The following is a 22,214-nucleotide window of genomic DNA, read 5'->3' as shown; positions in this document are numbered from 1 at the left end:
ACCACCATGACATGCTCCTCCTGGCCTGCTGAGCTCAGTGGACCTGGACCAAAAGATCCTAATGGAGCGCGGGACCAACGACTGAGAAGCGAAGCCTGAAGCAGCCACATATGAACCCTGGCCCAAGGAACCAGTCCAACACAGCTGCCATGGAGCCTAGTACCTGCATGTAATCCCACGTTCAAGGGGAGAGAAGGTACAGCAGCCACCGAACCTGACCCTGAAGGAGAACCTTCCCCGCGTGTTGAAATGTACTCTCAAGTATTCAAGGGACTGTGAGGGGACCAAATGACTCTTGGAAAAACTGATCACCCCGTCCAAGGACTAAAGAAGTGACACCATCTTTGAGGCTGTATCCAAGCTGTCCTGCTGCAAAGAAACCTAGATCAACCAACTTTCAAGGTAGGGATACACCCTGATGCCCTGCCGGCGAAGAAACACTGCCATGACCACCATGACAGTGAAGGTCCTGGAAGCTGTGGCAAGGCCAAACAGCAAGGCCCACAACTGAAAATGCCTGTCCAGGACCGCAAAGCGCAGGAACTGCTGGTGGGGGCCCCATATCGGGATGTGAAAATACGCCTCCTTCGTGGTTCTAGTTTCTGTACCAGCATTCTTGAAGGTGGTTGGGGCTAGCATGATATATTCCTGTTGGTAGGCATCAGCAGTTCAGGCATCCTTGGTCAGGGGATTAAGGTGGCGGAAGTGGTTGAAGAGATTTTCTTTTCTTTGGGGGAGTGAGCATTGTCTTTTCATTGTTTTTATTGGGGGGGGGATGGGGGTCATCTGCATTGCTAGGCGTAGACTGCCTTCCTTGGAACTGCACAGCCCACTTATAGGCTTATTTGAAGTTCAGATTTTTTTCTCAGTCTCCATCTGTTGGTAGGAGTGCATAACCCATCTGTGTCGGTCTAGAGGGACGCTATGGAAAAACAAAACAATTACTATAAAACTAAATAATAATTCAAGCCCAATATATTCCATTACAACTCATCAAAATACAAAACAAGTTTTAACAGCCTTAAGAAATCCCAAGAGATCATTAATGGATCTCAGAGAGAGGAACCTTATTCCACAGCAAGGTCATAGCATATGAGTATGCTCGAGAACAAGCACACTCAAGATGGAAAGACCTAGCAGAAGGCAAAAGAAAATGCCTCTCATGAATGTAATAATCGCTTATGAGCATAGACTTGCAATCTTTCTACAAGATTCTGATGCCTGAGAGACAAATGGGGAGACTGCCTGGATGACCTGAACCTCCTCTAATCCTTGGATTCTGGTCTGCCCGCTCAACTGTACTGATCCTCAGACAGATTCCCTGATCCAGCCTCCTTCAGCTCTTTAATCAGCTTCTCAATCCTCTCCAAATAGGAGTCTACTCTTAAAACTGAAGCCCACTGAGCTGAACTTTGGAGGGGGCAGGGGGTAGAATTGTACAGCCCTCTCCCCCTCCATACTGGAGACAGAAACACCTTCTGCCAATTATGATGGACAAAGTTCAGAAAAAACACTGCTCTACTACTACTACTTATTTCTAAAGCGCTACTAGACGTACGCAGCGCTGTACACTTGAACATGAAGAGACAGTCCCTGCACAATCACTGGGAGCTGCTGTATCCCACGCAGGGCTGCCCTTGCAACATATCCACCGATACTTCAAGATCCAGGGCTGCTGCACTGAAGACTGCTGTAACTGAACCTCCATATTCTTGACCTAGGAAACCTGGTCATAGCCCTTTCTTTAGGGAAAGCCATGTATCTGAGGCCTGCAGAGACAGAACATCCATCCTTAGGCCTGGCAAGAAGTGCCTCCCTGTCTTCCATGGGGAGGGTTAAGCCTAGCCAATTTTCCAAACCTTGACCAACCTGTTGGGCCCCTCCCATTCCAACATAATCAGGTACTGGATGGCTTTGTGAGGGTGAAGGCCTTGAAGGGCTTTCACATGTACACCAGAATGGAGTACCCTTCCTGCTTGTCAGTGTACCTACTCATTTGGTGAGCCAATATCTACTTCTGGGGTCACTTGCTGACCAGCAAACCAACTTACAGAGGATCTCTATAGAGTAGGAACCCATGGGAGAGGGTAGGCTAGCTGTTCCAGAGGTACCCTTCTTCCATGGGTTCCTACTCTACAGGGATCCTCTGTATCTTCTTTTGCTTTGGAAGTCCTGGGGATACTGGATCCCCAACTGAGTTAGATTGCCACAGTGGAGGAGTAGCCTAGTGGTTAGTGCAGTGGCCTGCAAATCAGGAGAACCGGATTTGATTCCCACTCCAGCTCCTTGTGATTTTCTGCAAGTCACTTAACCTCCATTGCCCCAAGTATAAAATAAGAACCTGTATATAATATGTAAACCTCTTTGATTGTAAACACAGAAAGGCAGTATATCAAAACCTATCCCCTTACCTGGGCCTTTTTTTTTCCTGCCACCTTCTCCTATAAAAGGAACCCAGCAGTGGGTCCCTGTTGGTGACATAAGGCCCCAGGGTATATACACGACTAGGGAGGCCCAATGCCTCCCCTGTAAATCTTAAGAGGAGTGTATGATCTTTCTCTTCTCCCAAAGACGCAGACAGCCTTGTCGTCTCCTCTTCTACTTCAGGGATAAACAGACTGCTCACACGGCACAGTACCTCCCTATGGCTCCCTGGACTACTTGTGCTGTAGCTTGAGCACTTAAAATAGCAGTGAGGCTGATTACATCTCTGCCCACTTGCACCTATTGCTGCACACTCCTCTTACACCATGAGCAAACAAGTTAGTTGCACTAATGGTGTGTTAGCCCCTACATTCTCCCCGACTCCTCCAGCAGGCTGACATCAGGTTGTACTAAGTCTCTTAACCATGAACAGTTCCTTCTAAGCTATTGCATCAAGTGCTCTGCTTTTGTTGCCGCCCCCACCCCCTTTTTTTATTTAATTGTACTCTCCAACTGCAGTTTCTGCTTCAGCAATGGACCACTGCCTTGAGAATCTCTTTCCATTGCAAGGGACTGGGAGAAGGGGCGGGTAGCCCAGGAGGGGCATGGCCTCTGGTTCCCATACAGACATGGTTGACTCATCCTGCAGCTTAGTGCCACTAAAATCCACTCTTGAAGCATCTTTGCCACTGCCTAATTCCCAAAGGGGAATAAAACTAAACAGCTGCTGTCCTAGGACTGCCTTCTAATCTTGTTGCAACAGTTTTCAACATGTTCTCCACCTGCTGGATGCAGAAAATATTGGTTATTCAGTTTGGATTCACCTTGTTATACCAGGGCTTTGAACTTTGATACAAGTTGTTCTGGTAGGGGGGACATAACCATTTGTCTAGACTGGATGAGCAAGCTTTCCCAAGGTTTTCCTCCTGGCCACTTCTCATTTTGGAGATAGCTTCTCTGCGTTTCAACAATGGTGGCTACATAAACATGGCTGGACACACAGAAGGAACCTTCCGTAGAAGAGATGGGCTACTGAAGGGGACATCCGGGCAGGCTTAAGGGCCAGCTTTGAGACATGTATGAAGAGCAGCTACTGTGTAACCCTACCAGGTAGTTTCTAGTGTTTCTCCTGGAGGATCATTTGATCAGCTAAGTGGAGCATCTTTGTCCTTGTCTGTGGAGAATGGAACACAACAGCAGACAAAGCTCCAGGAATAGTGAATATTTTATCACCGGTCTCAGTTGTTCCATTCTTGATCTTTACAATCTGACTTTACAAGAGATTAGTCTTAAAGCCATTGAAGAAATAACGTTTTACTGTGGATTCTAAATTGGCCATAATGTGCAAAAGTTAACAGCTGACATAAAACATCAATTAATCCTTGATGTTTTATATGTGCTGACATATACCTCACCATCACATTAAATTGATGATTGCAGTAGACCTGTCTAAATCAACACTAATTTCTGCAACCCCATGCCTTAAACCTCGAATAGCCAAGATTTAAGTAGTTTTATCCAATTCTACCCATAAATTCCTAGGCAATCCATTCCACCAGGGACATCATGGAGAATATCCTGCATCAAATCCTTCCCCCTTAACCTCTAACCGACAGGTATTCTTGACTTGACCTTAACTGATCACCAGGCCTAGGCTATCTTAATTTATTCACTAAATACCCAGGCTGAATATTCCTGAGTGCCTGAAAGGTCAGCACTAAAATTGATAGCCAGTGTTAACTCCTGCAACTTAAAGGAAGCCCATTCATTACTTGGCTTTGCTATTCTTCTTCTTCCTGCAGCATTTTGAAAAGCTGCGCTCTAGAGACACCCTCTAGAAGCACCATTAACATAGCTTTACAATAGTCCATACCAAACAGAACCAGGGAAATCATAACTCACTACCCATCTTCAGCTTACCGTATATTTTTTTAAGCTATCAAATGTATGTGAGACTTAATAAAAACTTGTTTAATAAGTAATATTGACATTTACTAGGTAGAAGGGTAAAGATGCAATTTTATAATAAAAAAAAAAAATATATATATATACACCTTTCTTCCAATCTGGATACCAGGGGAATCTGCTTCAATTATAAAACCAGTAAAGGCTTTTCCAGTAGGACATTTGGGATTAGGATCAGTACGAGCCAACAGAAAATACCTTATAAAAGAAATAACACAATTAAGATTAACATTTTGCAGTACATCCTAGAAACAAAACAAAAAAGTTAACCATGTCCTCAAATACAAGTTAGGGCCTACTGTATAATATTCATAGTGTAAGTCAGTGCAGAAAACCCTGAAAGCATGATTTTTGCTTTTTAAAAATAATATTTATACAAAAGATAACAGATCTAAATGTATGTGAAGGGTTTCTGAGCATTTGTGGGCCATCTGCCTACTGGTGTGAATTGGCTATCTCCCTTACCGCTTGGACTACTGCCTAATTTTGACCCTGGACTCTTGAGGGTGGGCCCGACTGCTGACAACATCAAGAGGTGCCAAAGGAAGAGTTATCTGAAGAGCTGTACTATGGCAGTAGCCACAGGCATGCAGCTGAAGGAGGCATGCTCTTTGTGAGCCACTTGGAAGCCAGAAATTCTGTTGGTTGAATATGGGTGCATAAAACTAAGTCAGTATGCAAGTTCCACCAACAGTGGGTCCAATAGAGCAGCTATGTCATGCTTAAAGTGGGAGCAGTCTTTCAATAGAGAATGCCCCAGGCCCCTCACCCTTGATGATAACCTTCCTTGCGAGGTCTCAATCTGGAGACATCTTCAATAGAGACCAATAGTTAGCATTGAGGTTTCTTGGGTGGGGAAGTTCCATTTGTGGCTTTGCCAAAGCCTATCTCCCCTTTTTATTTCCAGAATTTTCCTGCTGTTACTGAATCTGTTTCTTTATTGGATATATGGAAAATGGTAGTCAGGACTGAGACAGTCCTCAAGGAATCAGAGCAACTTTGTCACTTTTCAAAAGAAACTGTGAAGAAGTTGACAATAAATAGGTCAAAATCTTCTGAAACCCATGTTCAGTCTTGCGAGAGACTAAGGTACAGACTCTACAAGCAACAGGACTCTGCTATTCAAGGATAGTCTCACTTGTATCATAGGTTGGAAACAATGAAGCAATCATTCAGGGCTAAAAATCTGTATTTCTTAACATTTTCTATGTCTTACATTGCTATCTCCTACGATTTTGCTTAAAAGGCATTTTAAATCAATATGTAAAAAGTATTCAGAGAATGAGGTCACACACTACAGCACCACCAGTATATCCCTCACACTTTTTTTTTTTTTTGCATAAAAGCCACACTTATGAGAAAACATTTTAGGACATACAGTGGATCTGTGCGGTAGCGTTTTTAGCATGTGCTAAACACTAGAGATGTCCATGGGACTATATGGGCATCTCTAGCGTTTAGCGCACGCTAAAAACACTAGCATGCCTTTGTAAAAGGACTCCACAGTGATGTGAAACGCCCCTCCTCCCTTTCCCCTATTATTGCGTATGTCACACTGAATAGTTCTTTATCTTTAAACAAAATGTAACAGTGACAAAGGGAACCTGAGTAAACACATATCATAATTTTTAAATTACTTTAAGGAACAAAGTTGTCCAACACATCAGCAGTGTAAAAAAGTAACTGCTCCTTTAGCTAATCAACCAACTGACCCAAACTGATTTAGTTGACTGAATGCAACCAGGCAATATATATTGTAATAATCCATACATACATATACAGTTAGATACATAGTCTGGAATGGGTTATAAAGCCATTTGTAAAGTTCTGGGATTTCACCAAACCACGGTGAGAGTGATCATCTCCAAACGGAGAAGACTTGGAACAGTGGTAAATCGTCCCAAGAGTGGCCAGCCTGCTAAAATTACTCCAAGGGTGTAAAGACAACTGATCCAGGTGGTCATAAAACTTCCTAGAAGAACATCCAAGGAACTGCAGGCATCAGCTAAGGTCAACGTTCATATTAACTTCACAATAGGAAAGACTGGGCCAAAATGGGATTCATGGGAGAGCAGCAAGGTGGAAACAGCTGCTATCCAAGATCATTAATGCTCAACTCACATTTTCAAAAACACACCTGGATGATCCCCAAGCCTTTAGAGATGTTCTATGAACACATTTCTCATTTTGTCTGGCGTAAAGCAAATACAGTAAGAACATCACACCAACTGTCAAACACAGGGGTAGTAATGTGTTGGTGTGGGGATGCTTTGTTGCCTCAAGACCTAGAAAATTTGCCATTATTGAACGAACCATGAATTTTGCACTGTCACAGCAAATTCTTAAAGCAAGCATTATATCCCAACGCTATTTGAATATCTAAATCAACCACACTGAACCAGCAGTGACAACTTGTTTCACACATTTATTTGGATTTTGCTCACACCTTTTTCAATAGTAGCTCAAGGTTGAGTTGCATTCAAATACACGAGGTATTTTGCTGTCCCTGGAGGGCTCACAATCTAAGGGGCCCTTTTACTAAGGCACGGCCACAAATGGCCTGTGCTAGTGTAGGCGCGTGTTTTGGATGCGCGCTGGTTCATTTACCGAGCATGCCAGGAAAAAAGGTGATTTTTTTAATGTGCCGGGAAATGGACGAGTGGCAAAATGAAAACCAGCGCGCATCCATTTTCAGCACGAGACCTTAATGCCATCCACTGACTTAGCAGTAAGGTCTCGTGCGCTAACCGGGCAGTAAGCATGCAGCGCACCAACTGTTGATTACCACTGGGTAAGGGCCCTGCGGTAGAATATATTTTCTACCATATGTTTTGGGCGCGTGCCAAAAATGGAATTACCACCCAGGTCACATGGTAGCCAGGCGGTACTGCCAATTTGACGTGTGTTGGATGCGTGTAGGTGCCTAAGCACCTTAGAAAAAGGGCCCCTAAAGTTTGTACCTGAGGTAATGGAGACTTGCCCAAGATCACAAGGAGTAGCAGTGGGATTTTGAACCGGGCACCTCTGGATGTGACGACCTGTACTCTAACCACTAGGCCACTTCATATTATGATATTTTTAGGACCTCCTTGACGCAGGTTCGAAACATGGCCCATGTCGGTCAGTCCAATGTTTACAGAGAAGTGTTCAAGATTTTAATATTTGAATTACAAAGCTACTATATTACTACTACTTATTTCTAAAGCACTACTAGACATACGCAGCGCTGTACACTTGAACATGAAGAGATAGTCCCTGCTCGACAGAGCTTACAATCTAATTAGGACAGACAAACAGGACAAACAAGAGATAAGGGAATATTAAAGTGAGGATGATAAAATAAGGGTTCCGAACAAGTGAATAAGGGTTAGGAGTTAAAAGCAGCATCAAAAGGTGGGCTTTTAGCTTAGATTTGAAGACGACCAGAGATGGAGTTTGACGTACCGGCTCAGGAAGTCTATTCCAGGCATATGGTGCAGCAAGATAAAAGGAACAGAGTCTGGAGTTAGTGGTGGAGGAGGAGAAGGGTGCAGATAAGAGAGATTTACCCAGTGAACGGAGTTCCCGGGGAGCAATGTATTAAAGTTTAAATTCGTTTGCACCACAGTTACTTGAACCAGTGACAATTTAGACAAACCACAAGTTGAAGTTTTGTGTGAAACCAGTTGCCACCGATGGTTCAATGTGGTTGCTTTAGATATTCATATAGCATTGGGATATAATGCTTGTTGATATACCCTGCTTCTAGATCTACTTCAGCTATAATAAGTAGAAAATTCTTGAAGAGCATGTCCAGTCATTCGCCCATGAGCAGAAGCCTAACTGAATTATGCAGCAAGAAAATGATCCAAAAAAGAAAAGAAAAAAAGTTTACATCTGAATGGTTGGCCTTGTCAAAGTTCTAACTTGAACCCACTAGAGATGCTGTGGCAGGACCTGAAACGAGCAGTTCATGCCTGAAAATCTACAAATGTGTCCGAATTCAAGCAGTTCTGCCAAGAACAAGGGGCTAGTATTCTTTAACAGCAATGTGAAAGACATTTCAAAATTATAGGAAGCATTTGGTTGCACTTTTACTGCTAAAGGTGGTGCAACCAGTTAAGTTTAGGGGGCAAAAACCTTTTCACATGAGAGACATAGTTGTAAGATAAGTTTTTTTACTTCATTTTTTAAAAATATTTTTATTGACTTTCAAAACAACGATACATCAGGAGTTATAAACAATGTACAAGGTTACTTAGTAAGAAGGTGAGAAAGAGAAGGAAAGAGAAAAAAAATGCATGCAAAGACCATATATAACTAAAGAGAAGCAGCTACTGACATCAGGCACGGCGTGGTACAGTTTGAAAGTAAGACACAAGTGGAGACCATTTCTCCTCATGGAAGGCAAATGTAAATGATTTTTTTGCAAGATAAGTTTCATAGTTATAAGCCTAAAACAGCAAATTCCACCATTCCTGATATGTGACCAGGTTCAGGGATTTCCAATGTATGAAAATGACCTTCAGAGCTAATGAAAACATGGTATTAACAATTGCACACTCAGTAGGCGATAAGCTGCTCTGAAAGCAACGGTCTTTAAGTATCACATATTTATATTGTAGTAAACCCGGAAGGTGGAAAACTTCCACCATCAGTGACCAAATATCTGCCCAGAAACCTTGAATGGAAGAACAATCAAATATGAAGTGTTTAAGAGTGCCTTGCTGAGACCGACAAGTCCAACAAAGACTAGACTTTGAGGAGTCGAGTATATGGAGTTTAAGAGGCGTCCACAGTGCCCTATACAAGAAGAAATACATAGACTGCACATTGAAGATGATTTGGAGTATTTAAACAAGGATCTCCAAGTCCGCTCCCACATAATATCTGAGATAGGCTCTTGAATATCATCTTCCCAGCATTTACGCAATCCTGCGCATCTAGAGGGGAAGCGCCCTAGCATCAGTGTGTAGATATGAGAAGCGACATGTCCGGTATGACGAACCCGATGAGCAATGGTGACAATGTCGGGAGTGTGCGGCATGCGCTGAATGCGGAGTTTACTCTTTCTAAGCATAGAACTAAGCTGCAACCATTGATAGAACTGAGAGCTTGTTAATGGAAACTCCACACACATATCTGAAAAAGATTTCCACATTTGGCTGCTAACATCAATAAAATCTTTAAGGACCCATATGCCTATATGTTGCCAGTGGGCCCAAGAAACCTACTTATTAGCGATTTTAAGCCTAGGATTATTCCAGATGGTCATAAGTGACGTTTCTGCCCACGGAGTATCCAAAGAGCCGTCAAAGGAGGACAGCAGCCAATGAGTAGTTCTAATAATGAGGTTGGAGGTAACAGCATTAGGGCGACGCATACCAAGAAGATAAACGTGCGATAAGGGGTCTAGAGTAGAGCGCTCAAAGATAAGCCATCTGGGAAAAGAGGCCGCATTCAAGGGAGCAATCCACTCTAAACCCTGGCACAGGATGAAAGCTTTGTGATACAGCAAAAGGTCAGGAAATTTAACGCCACCTTGCAATTTGGACATCTTCAATTTACATAAGGCAATTCTGGGCACTTTAGAGTTCCAGAGAAAATTGGATAGTAACCTTTCAAGCCTCCTATAAAAGGAGGAAGGAAAGAGGAGAGGGATCATGCTCAGGACATAAGTAATCTTGGGCACTAGCATCATTTTAATAGTGTCCAGCCGCCCCCACCAGCTAAGGTTTAAGGGAGACCACTGCGACGTAGCAGAATCAATTTTTTCAAATATTTTGTCAGAATTAAGCTTAATGGTGATGGAAAGGTCCCTGTCAAAATAAACACCAAGGTATTTAAGAAAGGTAGCCAACCATTTGAGAAGAATACCTTGAATTGAAAAGGGAACACAAATATCATTCAAGGGCATCAATTCTGTTTTGTCCCAATTTACTTTATAGCCAGAAATACTTGAGAACCGGGAGATTAGACTAATAAGGGCCTTCAGTGATGAGTATGGATTGGTGAGACATAGCAAACCATCATCAGCATAAGCTGAAAGCTTAAACGCTTCCTTACAAAGAACAATACCAGTAATATCTTCAGATTGGCAGATAGCTGCTAGCAGAGGCTCTAGGGCCAGGTTGAACAACAATGGAGAGACAGGGCAACCTTGCTGGGTGCCCCTACGCAAAGTAAACAGGCCTGAAAATTCACCATTAGCAACAATACGAGCTGAAGGCGATGAATACAGTAACTGCAACATACGGATGAAAGTTTCCGGGAAACCAAAATAACGAAGGACCAAAAATAAGTACTTCCACTCTACCCGGTCAAAGGCTTTCTCAGCGTCCAGAGAGACAGAAAGTATAGGGTAACCCTGGGACCGGGCAAAATGGATAATATGGCACAGTAACCTAGAGTTGTCAGCCCCATATCTACATTTGATGAAACCAGCCTGGTCTCTGTGTACAAGCGAATGCATGACCTTTTCAAGCCTACAACATAGAAGTTTAGCATAAATTTTATAGTCTGTGTTCAGAAGCGAGATTGGTCTGTAGTTCTCAACAAGAGTGCAGTCCCTACCAGGCTTAGGTAACACTGCAATATTAGCGTCCAGAAATCAGCCTGGAGAGTGTATCTCAAGGAGAACCTGATAATAGGATAGCAGTTGAGTGGATATGGACAGGATGCAAAAGATTTGTAAAACTCTGCAGGTAAACCATCGGGACCTGGTGCCTTAGCAGAGGGTAGTTTTGATTGCTGAAACTATCTCATCATGAGAGAAGGGTTTATGCAGCTGGCTAATGTGGAGCTCTGAGAGGCGAGGCAGATGCAACGAAGCCAGGAAAGAGGAGATCACTTCGTCCTGAGGCGCAACCTCTGAAGAGTATAATGATTGATAGAAGGATTCAAAAGCCTCCAATATTAGGGGAGAAGAGGTAAGTGTAGAGCCAGAAGGCAACTGGATAGCCGCTATACACTGCTTTGTCCTTCTACCTTTAAGGAATGATGCAAGCAGTTTACCAGCTTTGTTAGCTTGCGAATAATATATAACAGTCTGCCTAAAGGTAACTGCCTCACAGATGCTGGACAGCAGCGAGTTATGTTGCATTTTCAGCGCCCTGAGTTTGTGGAGTGTAGGTGAGGATGAGGATGTGTATAAAGTAATTTCCAACTGCCGAATTTCCTGCTCTAGCTTCAAGATGCTAGCACTAATAGTCTTGCGTAGATGCGACGAGCAGCTGATGATTTCACCTCGCAGCCAGGATTTATACGCTTCCCAGACCGTTGCAAAGGAGGACACAGAGTCTTTATTAGCATCAAAAAATTCAGTGGATTTTTGAGAAATGCGCTGGAGGAATGAAGCATCCGAAAGTAGAGTGGTATTAAGTCTCCAATGGGCTGCTTTAGACCGGGCAGGGGACCAGTGAAGATCGCAGGATACAGCCGCATGATCAGATATTGATATTTCATGAATCTGAGCAGAGGACAACAGGGGGATCAAATCCTTGGTTCCCAAAAGATAGTCTAATCTGGAGTATGTGCAATGAGGGGTGAGACGAAAGAATAAACTCTGGATGTTGGGTGAAGCAGCCTCCAAAGATCAGTCCAACCGTTGGAGCGCATGAGGTCATGAAGCACAGCTCTAACTTTGATCTTAACAGGCCGACAGTTTGAAGATCTGTCCAGGTAGGGATCAATAGGGAAGTTGAAATCACCTCCAATGATGGTATTACAGATGAGAGCCTGCGAGCCAGACAGATTGTGGAAAAAAGCAGGATCATCAGAGTTAGGGGCGTATACGTTGTGCAAGGTAATGGGGTTGCCTTCAAGGGTTCCTTCTAGCCGGGACCATCTTCCTTCACCGTCATGAGTGTGAGAGACTAGCTGGAAGGGCATGAATTTACGCAAAAGAATAAGTACACCATTTTTCCTGCCATTTGCCGGGCTGGGATAACACTGATCAAACCATTTACCCATAAACTTATAACTTTCTTATGCATCCAGATGGGTTTCTTGTAGGAAACAAATGTCCGCCTTCTTTTTCCTGAGGTATAGTATAAGTTTTTCCCTTTAATGGGACTTGAGAGCCCTTTGATATTAAGGGAGAGTACTTGCAGAAGCATCGTGAAGGCTATTGGCGGGTATTACAAACGAGGCTGTGCTGATCCAAAACAGGCATGCATTGAAACAAGAACAAAAACGACAAATTAGGGTGAAACTCCTCAAAAAGGCAGAACAAAACAAAAAAGGAAAAGTTTGAGGTTCCCAAAAACAGAACATAAACAAAAAACCAAATAGGTTCCATTGGAGAGAGAATGGAAGAGAGGAAGAATCCATAAAGGGGCACAAGAGTCCTGCACGGGTTGCAAGGAGGTCCTATGCCAGCAAACAACAACTGTGGGCTACAAAATTAATCACATAGCAGCCAGAAAAGTAAATCTCTACTGAACAATATCAAATTGTAGCACAGGCTTTACTGTCAAGCACTCTTTGCAGGTCTGCAGGGTCAGTGTAGTGCTTAGTGTTGTTCTGTATGGTTACACGCATGACAGCCGGGTACTGCAGATCATACTGAGCACCCAAAACCTTCAACTTAGGGCGCAGTTGCAGGAATAGATTTCTCCTCTTAGCAGTAGCTTTAGAAAGGTCGGGGACTAGCAAGAGTTTTGCTGTGCTGTATAACACAGGAGAGGTGGCCCTTGCAGTGCCCAAAACCGCCATCATTTGATCATGGCGCACAAATTTGACAACTATTGGGCGAGGATAATTTTCCCGGGCACAAGGCGCATTGAAACACGATATATCTGATCTATGTCAGCAACAAAGTTAGGAGGAAGTGCCTTAAAGCTCTTAAAAAGTGTTGTTAAAAAGGGGATAATATCTTTACCCTCAGACTGCTCAGGAATTCCCAAAATTCGAATATTGTTCCGCCGCAAGCGATTTGAAAGATCCTCGAGCTTCCACTGCATCAGATCTTATTCAACTTTCGGGATGTCTCCTGTTGAAAATCGTCATGGGCAGACATCCTGTCCTCCAGAAAATCGAGGCAGGCACTAAACTGTGTAAGCCGGGTGTTGATTTCAGTAAGCTCCGCCTTGATTTCGACGGTGGAGGCGAGGTTTTGCTTCATAAGATCACGCAGCACTTTAAGGTCATCAGCAACCGACACTCCCACATGTGTTATGTGTTTATTCAAGTTCCCTTTAGCCAATATTACATTTTGTTTAATGATCAGAAACCATTCAGTGAGATATATATGGAATACTAGGGGAAAAATCAGGAAGGTGGAGGGAATTTATTCACATCACTGTATAGACCATCATACTTTAAGCTCAATCCAACTAGTCATAGCTTCATCATCATCATTAGTCCATCTAGTCAAAAACACAAAACAATTCTAGATCTCTCCATTTTTAGGGATATAATATTTGGAAATTCCTATTTCCTCTCAAGATTGGAGACACCAGCTGGTTCATCCTCTCCTCATCTGAGGTTTCTCAAGACCTTCTGGGATGACTTCACTAACCGCTCTACCCTCCTTGTTTCATTTTTTTCTGAATTTGATAAAATGCTTATTTATGCGTATTTTGAAAAAACATTCTTTAAAAGGAGACACTTTGTGGAAAAAAAAAAATCCAGATTTCACCAGATGTTGCTTGGATGAACTTACACAGGTGTGCCTTTTTGCAGCTAAGCCCAGGGTTGTAACATTAGGGTTTTGTTTTGTTTTTTTAAATCTCTGTTTCCTCTGTGTTTAGTGACCTTCAGAACTGGGTGAAGTTTTACTCTGACGTTTCTTTATATTTTTGATGTTTACACTGGTAATTCTTCTTAAAGTGGGCTCTACATTTGGTTATTGTTCTTTTATTATGAATATTCTTTCCATGGATAGGGCTGTCATCTTTGTTTACCTACTGCTACTTTATTTTGAAGATTTGGTATGAAAATTTTCAATTAAAAAAAAAACTCAAAAGTACAAAGAGCAATGCTCAAAACTATTTTGATCTAATATTCATGGGTCCCTGAGGACAAATGTTAACATACAAAACAATTCAAAATAATACAGTCCATACTAGGCTTTTGACTGTTGAGATCTACCGCTGCTTTGTCTGAAGCACACTCATCTTCAATATCCATATTTGGATAAAAATGGCTCATATGCTGTTTCTCCAATTCAGACACCATACTGCCTTAACATCTAAATACTACAAGGTCTTTATTTCTTTATGAAATAACTCTGCTGCCCATGCAAAACTTCAGAAGTACATCAAACAAGGAAGAACTAGTCACTAAGGAAAAGTCTGATCCTACCCGCTAATTTTTCTTCATTATTATGCCTACCAGACTAGTCCAGAAACCAATGGGCATCCCTTTAAGTGGGCAGGATTCTGACACCCCTGGTCTAAACATGCTGGCACCAAAGGCTATCTCCATCCTGGAAAAATATCTAGCCAGTAATGCTTAGCAAAAGGAGAGAACAAAGTTACAAACTATTGGTTCTGGACTGGTCTGGTGGGGATAAGGAAGGCTTTTTGGCTTGATCTGAATTCCCTTACTGGGCGATACCAGTTTAGTTGTTTTTCATATAAAGAGGTCTATTACTTCTTATAGATATTTAATTTTTTATATATGTTTTAGAAATACAACAGAGAACATCTTTGTAAAAAAATAAATAATTAAAAAATAAAATAAAAACAACACACACATCTAGCCAATACACAACACATAATAAAACGAATAAATACATTATAGACACCAAGTCCACAGTTCTAAGACTTAGTATTCAGCTTCCCCTGATTTTTATAAACTAATTCTTAACCTATGAGCTATACTGGAATAGGTACCAGAGCTCCCCAAGAGTTTAGAAAACTGTGCAATTAAAATGGTTCAAAGAAATGATACACTTTGCCCTTAAAAAAGGCAACACACTTGCAGGGAAAGCACAATTGAAAATGAATGCCCAGAAACAAAATTTCTGCATGCATTTCCAAGAACTTCTTCCTCCTTTCCTGTGTAGTTTTTGAAACATCAGGAAAAATTTGAATCCTATCAGAAATTTAGCTTGACAAGATTAAAAATATAGGGACTCATTTTCAAAGCACAGACTTCGTGGAGGGGCATTTTTGATATGACATCTAAGTTGGACTTTGGACGTTTTGTACTAAAGGTCCCAAATCCAAATAGGAAATTATAGCCACTTTTGAAACAGCAAAACATCTATCGTTTTTTTTTTGTTTTTTTTTCAAAAATGGCCACAGGCTAGACAATTTTGTGCTCTATGCGTTTATCTTTTTGGTCCATTTTCAAAAAAAATAATTCAAAGTGCAAAACATACAAAATCAAGCCGTTAGGATGTCGGTGGCGAACCATTTTCTGGATATTTGAAGACTTTTTTCAATAATCTAAAAACATTTCCTTCGGAGAAATCAACTTAGTAAAAGGAAGCACAAATCTCATGGAGGGCCTACAGGGCTGTTCAAACAGAATCCAATTACCTCCGATGAGTTAAAGTTTGTAAAGCAGAACCACATAAAATTTCTTCCTCTGAAATCACCTCTGCGGACTGAGGTAAAGGCGCTTCTACTCCAATATGGGCAGGCTCGATTGTCTCTGGTGCTAGCAGTTGAATGAGTCCCAGTGCCAGAATCTCTTCCCTCGCAGGAGTATTTAGGAGCTGCCTCTCCATCGCAGGCTTTATTTCAGGATTACCAGATTATGGAGTCTATAAAGTTCCAGGTTTTACCTGCAAATTCAGAGGATTCACAGGACTTTGTGCGCTGAGTGAAGTTTCACTCTCTGGGCTCGGGGCCCTTCCTAGCCCCGAGCAACATGGAAGCAACTGGTCCGGCTGAGAAGCAAATCTGCAGAGGAAAAATTCCCTCAGTTTACCCTTCCTTTTGGCATGCTCCTTCCAAGAAAAAGAATAAGAAAATCAGTGTGGAAATTGAGAGCGTTGTGGGCACACAACCTAGTAAAACGTCTTGAATCTCCTCTTCTTATAGTTCTCAACACCAGAGACCTAATTCTAGTGTTAAGAACTTGACTTAATTCTAGCTGCCATAAGAACCTGATGTAGCTCTCATTAACAAGGGAGGTGAATGCTCTTTATCTCCCCAGAATAAGTCTAGTGGCCACATTATAACAGAACTGAAACACAGAAAAATGAAAGCAGATAAAGACCATATGGCCTACTCAGTTTGCACATCCATGAAACCTACTATCACCTTCCTCTTCCTTAGAGATCCTCCTATGTACTTGTCCCCAAGTTTACTTGAATTCAGATAGTCTTCGTCTCCACCAGGAGCAGTTCTACGACTTCACCACCTTTTCTGTAAAAAAAGTATTTCCTCAGGTTACTCCTGAGTCTAACCCCTTTCGCCTTCATCCTATGACTCTCTCATTCCAGAGCTTCTTTTTAACTGAAAGGCAGACTCACCTCCGTGCATTTACACCACGGAAGTGTTTAACAGTGTCCAATGTTCCCATAATAAGCCATATGGAAACAGATTGATGGGAAAATTGGACACTAAAGGGTTAAACATCTTTATCTTATCGCCTGCTTTTCTTTTAATAGAATCCATATTGAGCTCTTTAAAGTCTGTCCCCATATGCTTTATGACCAAGATCACTGACCACTTTAGAAGCCGTCCTCTGGACCAACTCCATACTGTTTATAACTTTCTGAAGGTGCAGTCTATGTTTCTCAACACAATAATTTGAGGTACACATATAAAGGGTATTCCCACAGTCCAAATAACATACGATATCACATCCATATTTTTACAGACTCCCAATCAAAAATTGATTGAATTTATTCGTTTGGATTTGTCAAATAACCTGTAGCTTGACGAACACTTGCCCAGCTAGCTGATTAGGTCCCATGCAATTTTGTTGATAAGGTCAAACCCAACTGCATTCACAAGCTCTTTATCAATTAAGAGTATCCAGTCACCTGCTCCAAGAAGAAAGGATTCCAAAGTTTCTATTCCGTTTTTATGGAATGGTAACAAGATATATGGCATACGAAAAGCAGACACAATTTGCAATGCAATAAACATATTCACCTGCTACTACCACTAATTACTATGTAGTAATACTAGACACACACACAATGCTGTACAGATATGTAAACAAACTGAGTAGAACCTTGTTAGAGCCATGGAAGCCAGGGTCCAAATCCCACCAAGGCTCCTTGGGACCTTGGGCAAGTCACTTCACTCTCCATTACCGCAGGTATACATTTTAAACCCTCTGGGGAAGGAAAGTATCTACAATACCTGAACATAACTCACTTTGAACTACAAATGAAAAAGACAAAGTAAAAATCGAAATAATTTCACAGACCAATAGTCTCACCACTGAACAGCTCCTTTAAGGGGAAAAAACCACACCTAAAAGCATTTCTGTACATCCCTTTAGAATAATTTACAGGAAATGGGTTCAAAACTACACAACAATCATACTTCATCCTACACGAGGCCTACTGAACACCAGAAAAAATAAGTTACCAAGTAATACAACCAATACCGTTGGTTCATTATCCCACATGATTTACTATTCCTCTAATCTTCAATCCTTCTGCAACTCAGAATGGGACAAAGTATTCTGCATTATACCTATACAAGTTAAGCCCTTTTATAAAATCATAATCCTATGCGCCACAACACCTGATCTAATGAGTCCTCAGATAGGCTTTTCAACACTATGTTGGTCTTAGTTGTTCATTTAATTGAATCACATTGGAAGATAACATGAATCCTACTATGTTTGAATGGTGGGGCCAACACTGCCTTATTTGTAAGTATGAGGAAGTTGCATAGCACCTCATCCTGTATCTCCAAAATTTGGACTCCTTTTACCAAAATCTTTAAAATGTTAAATTATATTTACCTGTCAACAATTGGACCTTCAAAGCAAATCATCGTCTGCTATTTGCAGTGATTTGTAACTTTTGTTAGTTTACACCTTCTGTTTTCTATGATCACAATTATTCATAGATAAATTGTATTGTTCCATTATTATACTTTTACAAAGTTATCATAAATATAATGAACAACAAAACTACACATTAATCACACCACCACTGACCACAGTCCAATATCCACACCTACAACAGGTTAGCCTATGAGATGGAGTGTTTTCATTATCCTCACAGAACGGACTAATAAGATGAAATGAAACTCAGGCAGCTATTAAATAATGAAAATACCAGTTAGCTTTGCCTCCATTGGTGATCCACATTTTTTGTCCATTAATGATATACTCATTGCCTTTCTTCTCAGCTCTGGTCTGTAAACCAGCCACATCAGATCCTGCTCCAGGTTCTGTTACACAATAAGCCTGAAAGGAGAAAAGTAGAAATTCACAAATCAGCTTAATAGGAAATTAATTTTTAACTGATGTTTGAAGCTGATTATGGAAACACAAGCCATTTTTCTCATAAGTTTATGTTCAAGTCTCACTGTAAAAGCAAATAATGCCTGGTGGAAGATGGTTCTTGCATGCTTTTAGTGCCTCTTGCTGGCTAATTACCAGTGATTTTTTGATGTTAAAAACTAACACGCTTCAATTCTTGGGTAGGAAGGCATAAGGTGCATTTTTATTCTTTTTTTTTAAATCAATGCTGGTCAGACAAACCTCACCTCTACAATTGCAGAATGCTCTCAATATTACTTCTTGAAAGCCAAAAAATATTATAGCCCAATACTTACATGTTCTGATAAAAGCAATACTTACACACATCAATGGTTCCTCAGTCATTCTTCCCAGGTACTTCTTCTGCTGTTGCTCATTTCCCGCAATAATAACTGGCATTTGCTATGAAAAGATTTTTCAATATCTAAATAAAAGTTGGTCTATATTTTCAATACCTAAATATTACCACACAGGTACTAATTTAGCAGATGTTTTAACACGCATTAATTCAATCTAAGCATATAGCTAGTACTTAATAAAGAGATTCCACTAAGAATAATGGGGCTTGTGTTATTTAACACTTATTTGAATTAACTTATTAATACTTTAGTGAGGCCTACAACACACTTACACCAAGAGAATTTGCTTCAATAGCAGTTTGCACCCCTGTGCATCCATATGCTATTTCTTCTGTAATAAGGCAGGTATCAAATATTCCAAGTCCAATACCACCTAAAATATCAGAAGAAACAAAATCAGTGTTAATAGAAATATGCAGCACTAACAATGATAGAAAACTCTATAAAACAAACACAATTCCACAAGAAACACTTTTATTAAAGTACTAGCTGTTCAGCCCGTAAAAATGGGCTAGTATAGGAGGGGGGGGTTGAAAGGCCCCCCACCCTGCCGCCAAGTCCGCCGCTGCTGCTCCCCCTCCGAGTTCGTGTCCCCCCCCCCCCCCGGAGCCGTCGCCACCCACCTTCCACCCGGTCGGGCGCTCGCTCCGCTATTGAAACAGCGAGGGCACTCAGCACACAGCTGTACTGCTGAGCTGCCGTGGCCTTCCTTCTTCTCTGCCTGTGTCCTGCCCTCGTGTGACGTAACGTCGTCGAGGGCGGGACACAGGCAGAGAAGAAGAAGGAAGGCCGACGGCAGCTCAGCAGTAGAGCTGTGTGCTGCGTGCCCTCGCTGTTTCAATAGCGGAGCGAGGGCCTGACCGGGTGGAAGGTGGGTGGCTGGCGGCGGCGACTGCGGGTTGGGGGAGCGTTAGCGATGGCGGTGTCCCTCGCAAATGCGCAGTAGAGACCCTCTGTTCCGCCCTCGTCATCACGTATTGACGCGGGGGCGGGGCAGAGAGGGTCTCTACTGCGCATTTGCGAGTGAGTACGACACTCGCCATTTATATATATTGATACTAAGGAAGTATGAAATAGGAGGAAATGTCACAGACCAGGGAAAAAGCCATAATCTGAACTATTTCAGTGTAACATAGTAATTTCTCTCTGGTTAGTGTGGTGAAATGGTAAAGCTAAATTCATTTCCTCTAAAAAGGCAATCAATAGATCTGCATACATTTTCTTACTCCAGGGAAGCTGGGGATTCATGAGGAGAAAAAGATTCAAGAGAGAAGAGGAAAAGCATTGACACCACAGGACATAAAGGTGGGGGTTGTGCTAGCAATCTCATAGTTGGATTCAAGAAATGAAAAAGGAGAAATTAGACCTTACCTGCTAATTTGCTTTCCTTTAATCCCTCCAGACCGGCCCAAGATTGGACTGATGGGTTGTGCACGCCTACCAGCAGGTTGGAGACTGAGAAAAAAACTCTGACTCTAGCGAGCCAATAGGAGCCCTGGACATGTGACCCTAGCCTCAGTATTTTAATAACAAAGCAGAAAGAACAAACAGTCTGTGCCTCAAGGAATTCAAGCAGCCAGAGAGCACTAGTAAGTACGTGCTCTAACAAAGGCTCACCGACAACTCTTCCCAGAGGAACGGTATGGCCTTATTATAATGGCTCACCGAGTACCCTAACCAGAGCATCGGTATGGCCAGACTATCCTGGCTCACCACGTACTCTAACCAGAGCAGCGGTATGGCCTTATCACAATGGCTCACCGAAAACCTTAACCAGAGAATCGGTATGGCCTTATCACAGTGGCTCACCGAATACCCTAACCAGAGCATCGGTATGGCCCAATCATTGTGGCTCACCACGTACTCTAACCAGAGCAGCGGTATGGCCTGCATAGAAAATGCATCATCTTTTTTTTTTTCTTTTTTCTTTTTTAAACTTGCAAACAAAAAGCTCTGCAACCAACAATTGAACATAGAAACTTAGACAGAAATATAGAACACGGGAGGGGCCTGGGCCGGTCCGGAGGGATTAAAGGAAAGCAAATTAGCAGGTAAGGTCTAATTTCTCCTTCCTTAGCATCCCTCCGGACCGGCCCAGGATTGGACTGATGGGACGTAACAAAGCAGTAGTCCTACGGGAGGGACCCCAGCAGACCCGCTGAAATCACTCGCGACGCAAAAATCGCCTCCTGCCGACACTGCACATCAAGCCTGTAATGCTTAGAAAACGAATGGAGAGAGGACCAAGTCGCTGCCTTACAAATCTCCGCTGGTGGAACCAATGAACACTCGGCCCAGGATGCAGCTTGCCCTCTAGTTGAATGAGCTTTAACAGAGTTCGGGACAGCTTTACCTGCCAAAAGGTAGGCTGACCCTATCATCTCCTTGATCCACCTAGACAATGTGGGCTTAGAAGCCGCCAACCCCTTACGGTGACCGGCCAACAGTAGAAAAAGACGGTCCGTGCGTCGAAAATCTTCAGTAACTGTGAGATACCGCTTAAGCACTCTTTTAACATCCAGAGTATGTAACTGTCGCTGTTCCTGCGTCCCTGAGGCCGATCCCAGAACAGGAAGAAACACTGACTGGGACAGATGAAAACGGGATACCACTTTAGGCAAAAAGGAGGGAACCGGACGAATAACCACGCGCTCCTTGGAAAACTGCAGAAAAGGAGATCTGCATGAAAAAGCTTGCAACTCTGAGACTCTCCGAGCCGATGCAATAGCCACCAAAAACACTGTCTTAAGCGTCAGATCCTTCAAAGAACATGCTTGCAAAGGCTCAAAAGGTGGTTTCGTGAGAGTCGAAAGAACCAGATTAAGATCCCAAGATGGAAAGACTGATCTTACCGGAGGACGAAGAAGGCTGACTCCCTTTAAAAAACGAGCCACCTCCGGAAGACTGGAGAAAGATTTACCCCGAATCCGACCTCTAAAGCAGGAAAGAGCTGCCGCTTGCACCTTAAGAGAAGAAAGAGACAGCCCTTTATCCAACCCTCGCTGTAGAAAATCCAACATCTGAGGCACAGATGCTCGAAACGGAAGGATGTCAGCCTCTGCACACCAGGCCTCAAAA

General features: G+C 42.4%; 1 protein-coding gene across 1 annotated transcript in view; it reads right to left on the bottom strand.

The window, feature by feature from the left end:
• The window catches only part of LOC115459173 (medium-chain specific acyl-CoA dehydrogenase, mitochondrial-like), a 54,851-nt gene that overhangs the window by 18,049 nt on the left and 14,588 nt on the right, over positions 1-22,214 (bottom strand). Inside the window, exons 5-8 of the mRNA XM_030189036.1 lie at positions 19,409-19,509; positions 19,099-19,179; positions 18,572-18,702; positions 4,479-4,587 (exon numbers count right to left, since the gene is read on the bottom strand). Coding sequence (XP_030044896.1) covers positions 4,479-4,587; positions 18,572-18,702; positions 19,099-19,179; positions 19,409-19,509 — 422 coding nt within the window. The remainder of the gene's footprint in view (positions 1-4,478; positions 4,588-18,571; positions 18,703-19,098; positions 19,180-19,408; positions 19,510-22,214) is intronic.

Source organism: Microcaecilia unicolor, unplaced genomic scaffold (genome assembly GCF_901765095.1).
Source record: "Microcaecilia unicolor unplaced genomic scaffold, aMicUni1.1, whole genome shotgun sequence".
NCBI lineage: Eukaryota > Metazoa > Chordata > Amphibia > Gymnophiona > Siphonopidae > Microcaecilia > Microcaecilia unicolor.
The sequence above is the reverse complement of the archived record's forward strand: the minus strand, read 5'-3'. Positions and strand labels throughout refer to the sequence as shown.